Below are 17234 nucleotides of genomic sequence, written 5' to 3' on the forward strand. Positions count from 1 at the left end.
CCACCAGGGAGGGCCACCTGTGGTGATTTTTAATGTAGCATTTTAATGTTGACTTATAAATGTTTTTTCCTTCTACATTTTGCTAATTCAAATTTTTCTGTAATGAAGAGTTACGATTTCTTCTCGCATTTATTTATTTATGTGAGCAATGGATACAAAGATGTTTTAAATAATTTTTCAATTTTTTGAAATTGAATTTTTTGAAAATAGAATAGGTACGTAAAAGAAAATTTAAGAAAACAGAATATAAAATTTGTTTTCCTTTAAATAAACTTAAAAAATGTCCACTTAACTATTTTATTTGTATATAATTTTAAAGTTTAAATTATTTAAAAAGTATACACTTTAAAAGAATAAATGGGAACATTTCACAGTGTGTAGGGCCTTTTGGTATACATGTATATTCTGGGTTCTGGGTTCAGTACCCTTTTGCAATTTTTAATATCACAAATATTTGCTATTGATGCACAGACAACACACAAAAAATAATGAAACTTACTGTTTTTTTTTTAAAGATTATTTATGCATACAGAACTGGGGTACAGGCCAGAAGTGTAGGGGCAGTGAGGGTATTCACCAGAAACAGAGTGGGGAGCAGGACAGGCAAATCGACGAAATACACTGCTGAGGGGAGCAGTGAGTGGGTCAGGAGAAGTCTGCCACTCCATGTGGATCACCTCCGAAGCTGGGGATTGAACTCATGCTGGAGAGGCTTTAGCTTCTTAGTGCTGTGCTTTAACCCACTGTGCCACCAGGGATGGCCTTACTGTATTTTTTAAGTCATTTATGACAGAATTGATAGTTACTAAATAAATAAAAATTCAAACTGGAGCGTTCTGATTCCAATAATGGCAGAGATGCTTGTATTGGATAAACCTTGTTATAGGTAACAACTGAAAAAATATTTTAAAATAACTACTTAAAGGTGCCAAAATAGGCAGAAACTGGAAGGAGTGTTGGACTGACAATGAAAGAAAAGAGTCAAGTGGGTGAAACAGGGTTTATATGTTTTTTCTCTGACGGTACGCACCAGCCCACTTGGTGCATGGAAACTAACATTCAATTAGAAAGCCAGAGTCTTGGCTTGAGATGACAGAGTATGAAGTTCAGAATCACAAAGCGGTTGGAAACTGAGAAGAAAAATCATAGAAAGCATGGGGGAAGGAGAGGAAGCATTAAAAGCAGGCAGAATGCCCTGCAAATACATGACTAACTCCCAAACTACATTCATGAATGGAAGTAAGAAGCCCAATGAAAAGTAACAACTAGAAGACAATGTTTTGAGCAGAGTTACTAGCTGTATACAGGAGTAAGTCAGAGTTTAGAACTTGGTTCCTACTAAGTTAATAAGGCTTAGTATCTCAAGCTTTCCACTGAAAACTCAGAAAGACCCTGTGCATTGAGACCAGAATTAAGTCTATGACTAGAGACTAAAGCAAAACAAATACCCTAACAAATGTAAAGCTAAGACTCTGCAAGTCACAGTGATTAATAAATAATTTAATTTTAAAAAGATAAAAATATTTACAGTATTTGCAATTTCTCATTTATAATGTACACTATACAATAAAATAACTATGAGACTTAAGAAGCAGATAAATGAGTCAAGAGAAAAAAGCCAACAGAAAATGACCCTGAGATGATTTTGTTTTAGAAATCAGCACACACAGGTTCTAAAAATGCTGTAATAAATATGTTCAAGATATAAATAAAGATACAGTCAAGAGAGTAAATGGAAATTTTCAGTAGAAAAATGACAACCCAAAATGAGTAAACAGCAATTCTAGAACTAAAAAGTACATTACCTGAAACTGACTAGATGGGCTTAAAGTAGTTTGGGAGGGCAGAAGAAAAGGTCAATGAAGTTAAAGTCAGTTCAGTTAAAATTACCTTTTCTGAAGAATAGAGAAAGAAAAAGAAAAGAAAATGAACTATCTCAGTTGTCTATGGGGGATTCTCAATGGCTTTCACCTATGTGTAATTGAGACCAAGAATGAAGCACAAAAAAATTATAAAAATAGTAGCTAATACTTTCAAATTTTATGAAAACTGTTGAAATACTGGTATAAGACCAGAGAACCCCGAGGAGATTATATACAGAGATAACAAGACCTAGGCCCCAAAACCAGAAATAAAGGCATAATCTAAAAGCAGTGAAAAGTGGATTCTACTAATACATGGGTGCAGCAATAGTAAGAACAATAAATATGGAAAACTTTTCACCATAAAGAACAAAACCTAGAAGATAGGTGAACAACATCTTTTAAAGTACTAGAAGGAAAAAAAGCTAGTTTTTTGGTTTTTTTTTGGTATTAGGAAAGAGAATTATACATATGAAAATAGGTATATTTAGCATAAATTCTATAGTGTTGGACTGAAATTAGAGCTAGCTATCAGTGTGAACACATTGCTTTCAAAGTAATATATATGTAAAGGAAAAGTTAATGCTTACATTGTGGCTTCTAAATACCATTCTGCACTAAAAGAAACTGTAGCTCCCTAGAAAAAATACCTGATTCTTGAACTGGACAGGGAAAATACAAGATGAACTTGGAAATACTCAGGGTAAAATGGAGCTGTGTCAAAAATAGAAAAGAATTTCTAAAACTACTGAAAAACATTAAATGTACAGGAATAAATTTAATGAACTTTATATAATGAATGTATACTGAAAACTAAAAATCATTCCTTAAGAAAAAGTTTCAGATGTCAAAAAATGTGGGGACATACCACATTTACAGACAGCAAGACTCAATATGATTGAGAGGTTAATTCTACTCAAATAGCTACCTAGTTTCTATAAAATCAAAATTAAAACCACACAGATGTTTTAGTAAAAATTACTAAGATAATCATAATTTTTTTTTGAGTTTTGACAATTTTTCTATGATCATAGTATTTATATAGAAATGCAAAGTATACAGAACAGCCAAAACAATATCAAAAATAAGGACATGGAGGACTCACATGACCTGACTTAAAAGACTTACATAAAGCTACAACAACTGAGACTGGGTTACTTGGTGCAAGGACAGAAACCTCGAAAAAGACAGAGGACCTTGTGCTTTTCCTCTGTGTCACAAAGGACTTAAGTAGGGATTGGATAGTGCCTCAGTGTCATCTTCTGCTTTGTATTCAGTTTAGAAATAGACTATTGTACAGTCAACTGATTTTTGACAAAGCGCCCATATAATGAAATTGGGGAAATGAAAATCTTTTCAACAATGGTGTCAAAACAACTGAATGAAAGTATGGGGAAAACAATGAATCCAAACTCTACTTCACAACATACAAAGAATTCATTTATGGTAAGTCACAAACTTAAAAATAAAAACCAAAACTTACAAGGCTTCTAGCAGAAAACCTAGAAGATTATCTTCACAGTCATTATGACAATGATTGATAGACTGGACTTTATTTAAACAACTAGAAACTTCTTATCAAAACACACCATAAATAGACAAGACGAAGACTATGAGAAAATGTTCTGAACGCATACCTGGCAAAGGGCTGGTATCCAGAATCAATATAGTTGAGTTCTACAACTCAATTAAGAAGAGAGACAATGCAACTTTTTTTAAATGGAAAAGAACTTAGATAATTCATAGAAGTAAAGGTCTAAATAGCTAATAAGCACACGAAAAAGTATTCAACACATGTTCATCAAAAGGCTTTCTAAAGAAAAGTCATAGCAAATAGCTCAGGCATATATCAAAAGGTAGGAAAACAAACTCTAGTATATGGACTATACTATATAACAAAAGAGAATAAACTATTGATATACACAACAGCATAGAAGAATCTCATAAACATATGCCGAATGTCAGACCCAAAAAAAATTCTATTTCATGAAATTCTAAAAAAAGGCAAAACCAATCTAGGACAGCAAGCTATCAAGTATTTGATTCAACAGGGGTTTGGAAAATCAGGTGGGAAGGAGACAAAGGAAGTTCGTGGGTAATGATAATGTTCCATAGATTGAATGGGGTTACACATGTAGGGAGACTTACAAAAAAATTGTTTTATACAAATAATGCCTATTAATTCACTGTATCAAAATTATAGTAAAAATATTAACTTATTTTCCTCTTTTCCCCCCTCAGAAAATGAGAACATACCCAGGACATTAAATAGATACAGGAAACTTGTTCCAGGCCTGTGGGAGTTTCTAGAGTAAGGCTATATATAGCCTTTTATTTTCTAGACATTCCATCTATAAAATGGGTATATGCTCTTGTTTATCTCCCAAGCAGGTGAAATACGTTAGTGAACTAAAACTTGACAAATTCCTTAGGTGGTTCTAAAAAAAATTCAGTATTACACATTAAGTATTTTACTATTATAAGATGCCTGCTAGGCTAAAATCAAACTGGTGACTATAATACCCACAGGTAAGATAGGTTCTGTCCCCCAGCAACATCTGAAAAGGTAGCTTCATTGCTGAACCAGAGGCAGAGAGTTTTGCATTGGAGTACTTTAGTACATTTTTATATTGCATATAAAGCACATAAGCATAAACCAGTAAGATGCCTTGCTGAAAACTAGCTTCTTTGTGAAAGCAGGCTGTAATTCTGAACAAGTTTTCAATTTTCACACTGCTGCTAGGGTAAAACATTTTAAAGAGTTTAATTTTTTACAATGGATTCAATGACATAGGATTATCTAACAAAGTAATGGCTAATCAATAGAAGGTTTAGTTGTCAGGTGAAACATATAACACACTAAAAGGGATTGATTGCCAGACTTCTCCTTATTTACTAGAAGGTGTATATTTAAAATGACACAAACTTGTTACCAGGCTGCATTCTTTTAACCTTGCAAAAAGCTGCTTAAGAAATCTGTTCAGCAGCCCTATAGCAATACAAGATATAGTATAATGAAAATGGCTAGTGATGGGGGGGGGGAGTGGAATGGGGAGCAAGGGATCCTCAGATATATGGTAACATCAAACTAAGCCCCCAGCTAAGAATATGGGATGGAAAAAACAAACCACAAAGCCACATCTAAAGAAGCTGGGACTGGGCTTTTAAAATGCCACACTGATGCTACCAACCAAAAGATGCAAAACTGCAGTGGATCTCTCATTGCATGGTGTTCTTAGAGCAGAATTTTTTAAGGACTTATTCACCTGGGCTTTCCCCTAGTCCCCAGCTTTCTGTTTTGTTGTTGTTTGTTTTTTTTTATGGTATACTCAGATTGAGCACTGAACATAAAATAAATTTGGCCCATATGGACTCTGACCAGCATATAAGCTGATTCCTTTATAATTTATTCAAAATATCTCAAGTCTCTATATGAAAATACACTTTTTATGGTCATTTCAACCCAGGAGTTCAATAATATTTTTCCTACTAAGTCAGTGATTACACAATTTGTCAAAGAATGATTACACTGAAATAAAAGTCAAATAAATATCAACCCCCTATACAGTCTTCCTTCCTCAAAGTAATTTTAAGGAAGCTGGTTATTAAATTGTTTCTTTGTGAAGAAGAGTTTCTGTAGATAAACACAAATTGCCAAACCATGTTTTAAAAAAAGTTATTAGACTCTGAAGGATTCAACCAAAGTGGGAAGTTAAATAAACAAATCACTTCATCAGGTTTGGAAAGATCACTTTTGTCTTACTTAGGAGACCTACAATAATTACCTTAAAGGTCTTTTACATGGACTATTTAAAATAAGTACAATTTATTTATTTATTTCAAATGAGGTGCTTCTTCCAAAGTATTAAATAATGTCTACAAATGCAAAAGCATTTTTATAAATAGGTAATTAAAACAAATGACTAAAATTAAGTCAAGCTGCAAAACATTACCCAGAATGCACTGTGGGGTGTGTGTGTGTGTGTGTGTGTGTGTGTGTTTTAATAAACATCTCAGGCAATTTTTTCCACCTAAAGCCCAGAGCACTTCAGGAAAAAAAAAAAAGAGTAGGAAATTTCATAGGGGAAACACACACACATATATAATGAAATAATGCCAAACCCCAAACTAAAGTATTTACAAGATAGTCCCTCAAGCATAGTTTGTCATATTGCAATTACACCTTGCTTCCTGCCAAGTCAAAGTGCTCACTGTTGCCACTAGGGGGAGAAATGTCTTAACACAAAGCAGCAGCAAACAGGGAATGAGCTTTCGTGAGCAATTATCAGAACAAAGCTCCCTTGGCTGTGTGTACCTTCTAATTACTCAATACAATTAAAATGACTAACCTAAAACAAATAGGAAAAAAAATCTGCCTGCCTGTTATCAGAGACTTCATTAAACACTTTCCCCTCATCAATCAAATCAGAAAGAAGGGAATGCCATCATATACAAACATTCCAGACAGGACTACTAAAGGAAGTAAATTCTGTGTTTTGTTTTTTAAGGAAGAAAAGAAGTGGCTCTCTTGAAAAAAGAAATGTCGTGGTATTTACCCATCTGGATGATGTTTGAAAACAAATTGTCCTCCAAAGAGCAGAAATACAGTATGTTTTCCTCTCAGTTCACTGGCTTATGACTTTTTGTTGTTGTTGTTGTTTTGTTAATATACACTATAATGTCATTTTCTGTGTCAGTGATGTGCTGCTTCCTCCTACTCAATCAACTGTATAACAGAGCTATGCCAATCAGACTTTCCTGCTTATACTGAGCTATTTGAAGTTTTTTTGTGGATACACTCCAGGCAACATGGGAATTAGGGTGGTGTAAAGAGGTGAAGGAGGAAAGGAAGGCAGGGAAAACTGCTACTTATTCCTTCTAAAAAGACTTGAGTAGTTTCTTTTATAAGACCCAGTCATTAACAGAAGATGACAACAGAGTCATTTTTCTTTCCGCTGACAATTGTGACATTTTTCCAGCAGCTTGTAAGGTGTTGAAAACCTGGCAGCTGTTACCTCCTGGGATGAAGATACTTTTTTATCCTCCCTTGACAGTTTAACTCAGTGGGTCAGCACCTTTAAAGACTGCAAAGTATCCTTGAAGAGGATGGAAGCTTGAATTACTGCTCCCTCCCTAATCAATGTAAACCCTCACTGCAGGTGAAGTCTCCAGCTATAGAGGTGCACAGGGGAGGAAAATGTAATGCCCTGAGCCAGATGGTTTTTATCTTGTTTTTAAAGAATAAAGGAACAAGCTAACAAGGGAGACAGCTACTTTGTTAGCTTCTTGGCCTCTCTCATGGCTTTGCATCCCCAGGGTTCCAGCTACACAAGAGAAAGAATACAGAAAAACGTAAACACTTAAAGAAATATAACTAGAGGGCTGGCATCATGCTGCTTTCAAAGAGTTGAGAAAGCTCTACTCGATGCTTTATTTATCACTGCCCACGTTCTCAGGATGGTAAGTGGACAAATACACAAAGAGAATGGGGGGTGGGGGAAGGATTAGACAGAGGTCACAATTTACTCAATTACAGAGAAAGGCAGGGCTGACAGATCCTATTAGTACCAATGAGAAGCAAAGAAGGAGTTGCATGTTGTAAGACTACATTTTCAGAAAGTAATGAGTACTTTCATGTATCCTCCCAGGTCTTTGCCCTTGTTTGCAGATATGAATAAAAGCTATGAGAACAGTTGCTATGGTTTCCTCAGCTTCCTATTTTAGGAGTAACAGGAGAAAGAAAATTGTAGCTATCTTGTACTGCTTTTAAATAAAAGTTCACACTTAGTGCCAAGAGATAAGAAGATTGTCCTAAAACTTCAGACAATTAAAAGGATACATTGCTTGTCTTTTCCTAGCAATTCTACTGCTTTCTAATTTTGGATATAAAGTAGTAAAGCAGGTATACAAAATAACTTGTGATGCAGGGAATACAGAGTGTTTCCTGACTCTAATATTTTTTTTTCTAGTGTTTGTCAGGTTTTAGAATTATCCTTAGAAATATGTCAGGAAGTGTCCTTTTATTCTCTATTTTTTGAGAGTCTGTTAAGATTGGTGTTATTTATCCCCCAAATGTTTGACAGAATTAATTCAGTGAAACTATATGGGCTTTTGATTATTCAATTGGTTAATAGACACAGGGCTGTTTTATCTTGTGTTGGTTTCAGTGAGATGCTGTTTTCAAGGAATTTGTCCATTTTATTTAACTTGTCAAATTTTGGCTTAAAATTGTTTATAGTATTTCTTTACTATCCTTTTAATGTCTCTAAGATTTATAGCGATAATCTTTCTTTCAACTCCTGAAGTAATTAAATAGCTCTCCCAGTTAACATGTATGATCATATCCTGTCAACAATGGTAAAGCAATGTACTTTAGAATAATATATGTAAATCCTAACATTTGTTTAAAGTTAACTAGACTTACAAGAACATAGCTGAAAATTTTATAATCTATGGCAAAAGAGCTACTTAAATCCCATTAGAAATATCTGCTGAAAAATCTTAGGTTAAAGGATTTGCCTGTATGATACAAATCCTATTTACATCAACACAGGGTAAAAGGCAGTTCAGATGTCTTTTTAGCTTGCATAACTTGACTAAAGGGGGGAAGGGGTGGAGAAAGTGGCACTTCATTATTGTCATATGCAACAGAGGAAAGTGGGAGTTTAAAAGGCTTGTATATTATGTCCTACCTTTAAAAAAATCAGTGGTAGGGTAATCAAGTTCAGGGCAGTTCTGGACAGCTGCCCTGTGACCCGCTTCTATTGACCCCTGCTATTCATCACTCTTCCCCAAGATTGGGAGGGCAAGCTCCTAGGGAGTGACCACCACAATAGACAGACACAAGCCAACAGTAATCTGGTTCAGGCAAAAAACCAGATGGCACAGCAATAAATTTACAAATCTGCATTCATGGGGCTGTTAAAACACCCAGAAGCTAAAAGACTCTGAGGGCCCCAGGAGGATCTCCTACTTCCCTGTTTCTAAAGGCCATTTCTCTTTCCAAGAACACTGAGTTCATGCTCTTTACAAAGAGAATGGAGATAAAGGCCTTTACAAAGAAGGGGGGGGGGAGGGAAGCTTCATGACCCAATTAATCTCGAGAGCTTGGATCTCAACGGTGAATGACAGATACTAGAAAAATCATTTTGGAGTACTAGAAGAAAAAACAAAAATGACTGTTAAAGAGGAGGTAGGGAAGCAAACCTACTAAAAAGCAAAAAAAAAAAAAACAAAAAACAAAAAACCCCACGGTAAATCTCTTTCAAATACTGCACACAACAGATCTTGCAAGTAGAAAATGATTCAGTAATGTATGCATTTATTTTTAAAATGAATCAGATTAGTCCCATGTGTGACCTGCTGGTCCATCTGTATGTGCTGGACTTAATAGGCACGATTCTCTCTCTTGCTTCAGTTTGAAGTATGAGAGAGATAAATTTAGTTTAATTTTCAACAGATCAGCCTATCCATTTTCCAAATGGACCATCTGGATCAGCCTATTAAAATTAATTTATAACTTTGCAGAGTGAAAATTCGTTTGTTAGCTTAAATAAAGTTGCCAGAACTTTTTGTTGTGTCATTGTTTTTTTCACAGTTGTTTCTGTTTAGTGGGCAAAGTATTTCCACCTCCAAGTTTATCTTATTCAATACTGATCCATTTTAGATTTATAGATCAGGTATTTATCTCTAAATACTACACAATGTCAATTACTGATCAATTTGTTATTTTTTTTACAAAGCTTTTTAAACAGGCTCAATTTACAAATGATAATTTTTATTAAAAAAAAAACAGGAAAAGTCTCTCTCCTAAATTTAATAAATAATAAATACAAAGTATGTTATAGTCTAGTGCAGTTTCAGGTACTTTTCCCCTAAACTAACACTATATACAAAGAGAAGTCAGAAAGCAGAAAAAGAAATGTTTTGGCAATACTGAAATATGGGTTGCAAGTCACTGACAAGCTATACAAGTCATCTAACCTAAAACTCTACCTCTAAATCTATAAACTGGATATCATATCTAGAAACTTGACAGAATTATTATGAAATAAGTATTAGGTTCATGGTGGGTGCTCAACAAATATTGCAGCTTTTCTTTTTCCTAGAATGTCATAAATGTGAATAATATTATCTTCACTAGGGCTAGTACTCATCCAATTTTATATTAAAAATTAATAGGCAGTATACCTACTTTCTAGCAACAATGTAGGAATTTACTTTTGCTGATGACAAGGGATAGCTGTTAAAAACCGCTCCAAGTAGTGAGAAGCAAAATTTTTACCAAATGTTTTTCGATTCTAAAAGGGAGAGCACCATGAAATTCAACTTTCAAAGTAAAATATGTCACTTTTTGAGAGTGGGGGCACAGTGGTAACTAAACATTATTTTTACAGTTGGCATCAATAATGGTCTTCTAGAAAAGAAAAACAAGATTACTGTTCAGACTAAAAGGAGCTAACTTCATTATAGGCAGAACCTTTTGGTTTTAATTTTTTTCTTAATAGCAAAATACATTTTAAAATATTCCATCTGTACTTAATAGTTCAAGTTTTCTTCCTGAACAAGAAATCTTTGATTTTGTTTTTACTATATAAGCAATTGACTGTCTTATACTAGTACACTTAGGATATTTTTTAAATGAAATTGATAAAGCCTGAACAATTTTAGAGTCCTCTTCATTTAAGCTCCAATACTTACTGAATGGCAAACTGAGGGTTTCCTATCTTTTATTTTGTTGTTGGTAGCTTTTTATTTTAAGTAAGACTGAATTTCATACCTGTCTAAGTGAATTCTTCTCTGGTATTATCTTCCTAGGGGGTTCGCCATTATTACAGTCTTCTCTCTCTGAGGAATTCTGTGAAAGAAAGTAAGCTTTAATTCAGTTCTCATTATCTTCAATCTTATTTTGAGGGAGTAAACTGAATTACAGTTCTAATTCTGTAAGCTAGAATATTATGTATATTTTTGCATTTATTCATTTGAAAATTTATATACATACAGACATACACTTATGTAAAGGGAAACATATGCCCATGTATATAAATAAATGTATGTAGGGATTTAGGTGGAAAGCATTGTATCTATATTTAAGTACTACCCAACAGGTAATATTCATTAGAAATATATTTTATTGCTTTTTGAAAATGCAAGTTGACAATGGACATAAGAAAGCTCTAATCTGGTTGGAATAAACCACGATAATCATAATCATTTTTAAATAATCAGTTTTAAACTACAGTGTATGTATGATTGATAGAAATTCTCAAAATCTGAATCCTGGCCATCCCTGGTGGCACAATGGGTTAAAGCACAGCACTATGAAGCTATCTGCAGTCACTACAGCAGGAGTTTGAGCCCTAGCCAGGAAGGTGACCCACATGGCGTGGCAGACCTCCCCTCTCTCACCCACTGTTCCCCTCAGCAGATTATTTCAGTCAATCTGCTTGTTCTGCTCTCTGCTCTGTCTCTGGTGAATCCCCTCACCTCCTGCACCTCTGGCCTATAACCCAGTTCTTGTATGCATAAATAAATAAATCTTTTTTAAAAAATCTGAAGCCTGAAAAATAGTTCTTTCTCTTCCTCCTCCTTTCAGATTTGATTTTCTTTCCCTTATTAAAAATAGTGTAAAACTGGGCCCTCCCTACTTCCCTCCCTGGTGGCGCAGCAGGTTAAAGCACAGCACTAAGAAGCTAAAGCCACTTCAGCATGAGTTTGATCCCCACTCGGAGGTGACCCTGGAGGTGTGGCAGACTCTCCTGACGGCCTGCTGCTCCCCTCAGCAGTGTACTTCGGCAGTTGGCCTGTTCTGCTCCCCACTCTGTCTCTGGTGAATCCTCTCACTGCCCCTGCACCTCTGGCCTGTACCCCAGTTCTGTATGCATAAATAAATAAATCTTAATCAAATAGTGTAAAACTTAAACCCAAACAGCAGTTAAGCAGTTGCTTAGAAAGAGAAAAGTCCATTCTTGTCACTCTCCCAACAAAAAGCAGCTGGGAAACCCTACTGTACCAATGGGATTTTAAAATACTTAAGAAGATGACAGCATGTGTACATGTTGAGATGTGAAGTTGTACTTCCCAAATTATAGTTATGGCAATGGATAACATATCTATTGAAATTTGTTTTTAAAAAAGATGAAAAGAACAAGACAACAAGCAAATCTATTGAAATTTGTTTTTAAAAAAGATGAAAAGAACAAGCCAACTGAAACCAAGTTCAGAATTTTAGTATCAGCAGAGTAAAAAGGTAGCCCACAGAAATGAGAAAATATATGCAAATCACATATTTGTTAAATTATTACTATCCAGAATATACAGAAAAGTTATAAAACTGAACAAAATTCCAATTCAAAAATGGACAAAGGACCTAAATATATAAATAAACAACAAGCAACTATAAAGATGTTTACCTTCATTATTTCTGAAATGCAAGTCAAAAGTACAAGGAAGGCTACTACTATTAGAAAGGCTACTATCAAAAAAAAAAAAAAGCAGAATGTGACTATCAGTGTGTTACTGGAGTTCCATGTCAGCAAAGCTGGTAAGATGTTCTAGCTACCTTGTATCTCTCTCTCTTTTCCCTGGGTTGTTCCTTTTCCTTTCCCCTTTTGTAAATAAACCCATTATTGACCCTCTCTGTGTGTGCCTACAGTACAATTAAATTTTAAGCGTGGGTTACCCTGGAACAAAACATGGCTATGCATTTATGGTCATAGCAGCATTATTAGATGACAGATCGCTAAACCATGGAAGCAACTCAAATGTCCACTGGAAAATGAGTGAATAAGCAAATGGTAGTATAAACAATGGAATCACATTCACTTTTAAAAAGGACATTCTAACCTACACAACATGGATGAACTTTGAGAATACCGTGCTAAATGAAATAAGCCAGTTAAAAATAAAATCGTGTATGATTATACTTTTATGAGATATTTAGAGTGGTCAAAATCATAAGGCTAGATAGTAGAACGGTGATTGCCAGGGGCTGGAGAGACATGTGAATGGGAAGTTATTTAATTTTTAAGAGTTTTGGTTTTATAAAAAAACAAGTTTGGGATGGATGGGATAATGGTTCACATATATCTGATATCACTGAGTTATACACTTGAAAATGATTAAAATGATAACTGTGATGTAATATAAATTTAAAAAAAAAGTGCCTGGCAGTCAACAAAGATAATCCAAATTATACATTTGGGTTCTATATTCCACAGCTATATTTCTAACATTGGTATTTTAAAATTTGCAGCCAATACATTCATTACATTACATATATCTGCACATCTAAATGAGGGGTTACTTTATTTTTAAATAAAGACATTTTATCTGAAAATATTTCATATAAATGTGAAATTGGTATATAGGATCATAATTGTTTTAAACCTAGATTTGTTGTCACTGTTTTGGTTTGTATTAAATATGACATTTTAAAAGTTACTAAAGGGTAAAAGGCACATTTTTAAGGCTTTTGGACTTCTGTGGCTAACATCTGTGTGCCTTGTGGGGTCACTTGTAGTTGACTTGGCAGGCCAACATATATTACTTTGGGGTAGAAATTACTTATGAGGGCTCTCCCTGGTGGTACAACAGGTCAAAGCACAGCACTGTAAAGCTGTCCATAGCCACTGTAGCACGAGTTTGATTCCCAGCCATGGAGTGACTCACATGGCACAAAGACCTCTCCTGTCCCACCTATTGCTTCCCTCTGCAGTGTATTTCAATCAGTCTGTCTGTTCTGCTCCCCACTCTGTCTCTGGTGAATCCTCTCACCCGCCACCCCACACCACTGGCTTGTACCCAAGTCCTTATATGCATAAATAAAAATCTTAGAAAAAAATTACTTACAATATTTAATTTGGTATTTTGCATGTGTGCTGATCACTTTCAGATAAAAGCCCCTAAAGAAACAAGCTTTGCTCTAAGGACAGAGAAACAATCACTTCAGTCTTTCTCCCCATTTTGAAAAAAAAAAAAAGGAATGGGTTATCAACAAAAATTGAGCAGAAATAGAGTTGAATTCATGGCTATAAATTCAACTGTGTGGCATTCCAAATAAGGAAACTGGCAATACACACTAGAATAAGAGAATTAAACAAAAGAGGGAAAAAGTCAATATTAAATCCATAAAATAAATTTGTATGTTTGACTTAGTAAGTATAGAATCAATATTTTAAATACCAAAGTAAAATCTTATATAATAAAAATATATGTTAGCATACACAGTATTTCACAATTGATTATATTTTGTTAAAGTATCACAATAATAAACTTGGAAGCCTGATTATTTTTTGGTGAAGTTTGTTATACTTTTTTTAAAAGTCATACTTTTATTCTACAGGTGCTTGGGATGAAGCAAAATTGGTAAGTTCTCGATACTAAATTCCACAGTGAATAGTAGAGTTCTGAACCTAGCAGGGTGACTGGTAACTTTCTGTCTCATACCAACAATTTTCTTCCTCCCTACTCTATTTTATCTAGTTTATATGGTGGACTACTGAGTGGATATTAAGAGATGTGTAGATTTGAAATGGTGAAAGGGGCTATAGAATAATAAATACCTGAGGTCAGAGCATAGAGCTGTAAAGGAGTTCCTTTCCTTCTCTACCCATTAAAACAGAGACAATCTAGAAACCATGTTGTTAAAAAAGAGTAATTCTTAACATATAAGTAAAGGAAAAAATTAGTTTTAATGACATACTTTTTAGCTAGATCTTTTTAGAAAGAATGATCCAACATATTTTACTCTGGACTACTCACAATGAGAAATCAAACCAGTATTAAAAAATTCAACTCTGGGCCCTCCCTAGTGGGTTAAAGCACAGCATTGCAGCTGGCCACAGCCAACTCAGTGCAAGTTCAGTCCCTGGCCCCAGAGGTAACCCACTTGGCATGGCACCTCTCCTGTCTCACCTGCTGCTCCCCTGAGCAGTGTACTTCGATCTGCCTGTTCTGCTCCTCATTCTGTCTCTGGTGAATCCTCTGACCTCCCCTGTACTTCTGGCCTGTACCCCAGTTCTGTATGCATAAACAAATCTTTTTAAAAACTCAGCTCTGCTGTTATATAAAACAGAGGTATTGACATTAAACAGTCATGATATCAGCAGCAAGCATAAGAATCCTACTACCAGTCCTACTGGTGAAGAGAACCAGAATACCGGTAAATAAAAGATGATGAGCTCTACATCTTGAGAGCAAAGGGGAATAATGGAATAGCCATATGTACCTGAGTGGCCACTTCTGATTCTCAAGTTGTCTCCAACATTACCCAAGAGAGCTCAAAGCACAGGCATCCCTTGTATATTTAGCTAGAACACATCCCAATAAGCAATAGCCCTGGTTCATCAAGTTAAATTATGTCCAGTAAGTTACATTTAAGGGTATCAAACTGAGGCAAGACTCATCACACAAAGCAGAAGTCAAAGTTAGACAAATAATAGGATAGTTATAGACAAGTAATGAACATACTTTCAGAATATTTCTCTGTAGGATAATTACTAAAGAAAAACAGTAACCTTCTGTTAGAGAAATTAGCATATACCATCTTACTTAACATGATATTCCTACTGATGTGATGCCTTAAAGCGCATTATTACTTATGGGGTTAGTTTAGCCAAAACTCAATTTCAGTCTCATCATGAGAAAATACCAGAATTGGTCCAAATTGAGGGTCAAGCTTATGAACTACAATAAGTAATAAAATATTAAGAACATAAAATACAAAGGTTAAGGAATGTTTTTAAAAAGATTTATTTATTTATGCATACAAGAACTAAGGTACAGGCCAGATGTGTGGAGTGGGGGAGGGTGAAGGGTGAGAGGATTCATTAGAGACTGAGGGAGGAACAGACCAGACAGACTGAAATATGCTGCTGAGGGGAGCAGCAGACAAGAGAGGAGAGCTCTGATGCGGCATCATGTGGGTCAGCTTCCTAGACAGGGATGGAACTCTACAGTGCTGCAGTGGCTGTGGACTGCTTCATAGTGCTGCCACCAGGGAGGCTCAAGGCTAAGGTACTTTTAAGATTCAAGAAAACCAAAAATGACATGACTGAGTGTGTGATCTGTGGGATAATTTTGGGATGGACTGGGAAGCAGAAACAAAATTGTTGGTAAGCTCTGCAATGCTCAATTATTTAGTGAAAAATAGTGATCTGAGCCTAATGGGAGTAATAATTATCTAGTCCCATCTATAATATTCTTCCTCTTGACTTTCTACTTACCTGATTTTGATGGGTTATTGAGTATATATTTTGGCCTAGGGGTATATAATGGAAATTATTAGAATTGGGGAAAACTGAATCAGATCCATAAAATGCTAATTGTTGTATCCCCTGGTCCTTCATACTCCTGCTTATGAGTAATACCATCCAGGATTTTTCTTTTCTTTCTGGCTTATTTCACTAAGTATGATCCCTTCCAGTTCCATCCATGTTGCTGCAAAAGGCATAAATTTATCTTTTTGATTGCTGAGTAATATTTCATTATGTCTATGAATATGTACCACATCTTTTTTTTTTTAAAGATTTATTTATTTATTCATACAGAACTGGGGTACAGGCCAGAGATGCGGAGGGTGAGAGGATTCACCAGAGACAGAGCGGGAAGCAGAACAGGCAGATCGATGAAGTACACTGCTGAGGGGAGCAGCGGGCGGGTCAGGAGAGGTCTGCCACGCCATGTGCTCACCTCTGGGGCAGGCGGGGATCGAATTCATGCGGAAGTGGCTTTAGTTTCTCAGTGCAGTGCTTTAACCCGCTGCGCCACCAGGGAGGGCCATGTACCACATCTTTTTGATCTAGTCATCTACTTTTGGACATTTGGGTTGATCCCATGTCTTTCCTATTATAAATAAAGCAGCAGTAAACATGAGGGTGCAGGTATCTTTTTGAATCAGTGTTTTGTGTGTGTGTGTCTTTTGGGTAGATACCTAGGGGGATTGCTGGGTCACAGGGAAGAAGCTCCATTTTTAGCAGTTTGAGAATAAAAATATGGAATGCTTAACAAATTTGCATGTCATCCTTGTGCAAGGGCCATGCTAATCTTCTCTGTATCGTTCCAATTTTTTAGTATATGTGCTGCCGAAACGAGCACTTGACTAAGACTTTCATCCTTCCCCAAAATCTCACAGGATGAAATCATATATATTTTTTAGTCTGTTTTTCATTTAACATGTTACATTGAGAGTCATTCATATTACTGCATGTCACTAGTTCTTTCCCTTTCTACTGTCAAGTAGTATCACTGTATGAATGTACCACCATTTGCTTTTGCATTCAATTTCCTGATTCTGATTAGTTTTACTGTGGTTATTAAATTTTTATTTTTACTTTTTTTTTTAAAGATTTTTTTTTTTAAATTTATTTGCGC

The 17234-nt window shown here is 35.3% G+C and overlaps 1 protein-coding gene across 5 annotated transcripts in view; it reads right to left on the minus strand.

The window, feature by feature from the left end:
• BTRC (beta-transducin repeat containing E3 ubiquitin protein ligase) overlaps nt 1–17234 on the minus strand; it is a 156062-nt gene that overhangs the window by 73689 nt on the left and 65139 nt on the right. For 3 of the 5 annotated variants that reach the window (XM_012723718.1, XM_004680520.2, XM_004680519.2), the window contains one exon: nt 10642–10719. The exons of the other annotated variants lie outside the window; for them this stretch is intronic. In XM_012723718.1, the coding sequence (XP_012579172.1) occupies nt 10642–10719 (78 nt within the window). The remainder of the gene's footprint in view (nt 1–10641; nt 10720–17234) is intronic. 5 annotated transcript variants of the gene reach the window in all.

The sequence above is a fragment of the Condylura cristata genome, unplaced genomic scaffold (genome assembly GCF_000260355.1).
Source record: "Condylura cristata isolate star-nosed mole 26May11 unplaced genomic scaffold, ConCri1.0 scaffold00011, whole genome shotgun sequence".
Lineage (NCBI taxonomy): Eukaryota > Metazoa > Chordata > Mammalia > Eulipotyphla > Talpidae > Condylura > Condylura cristata.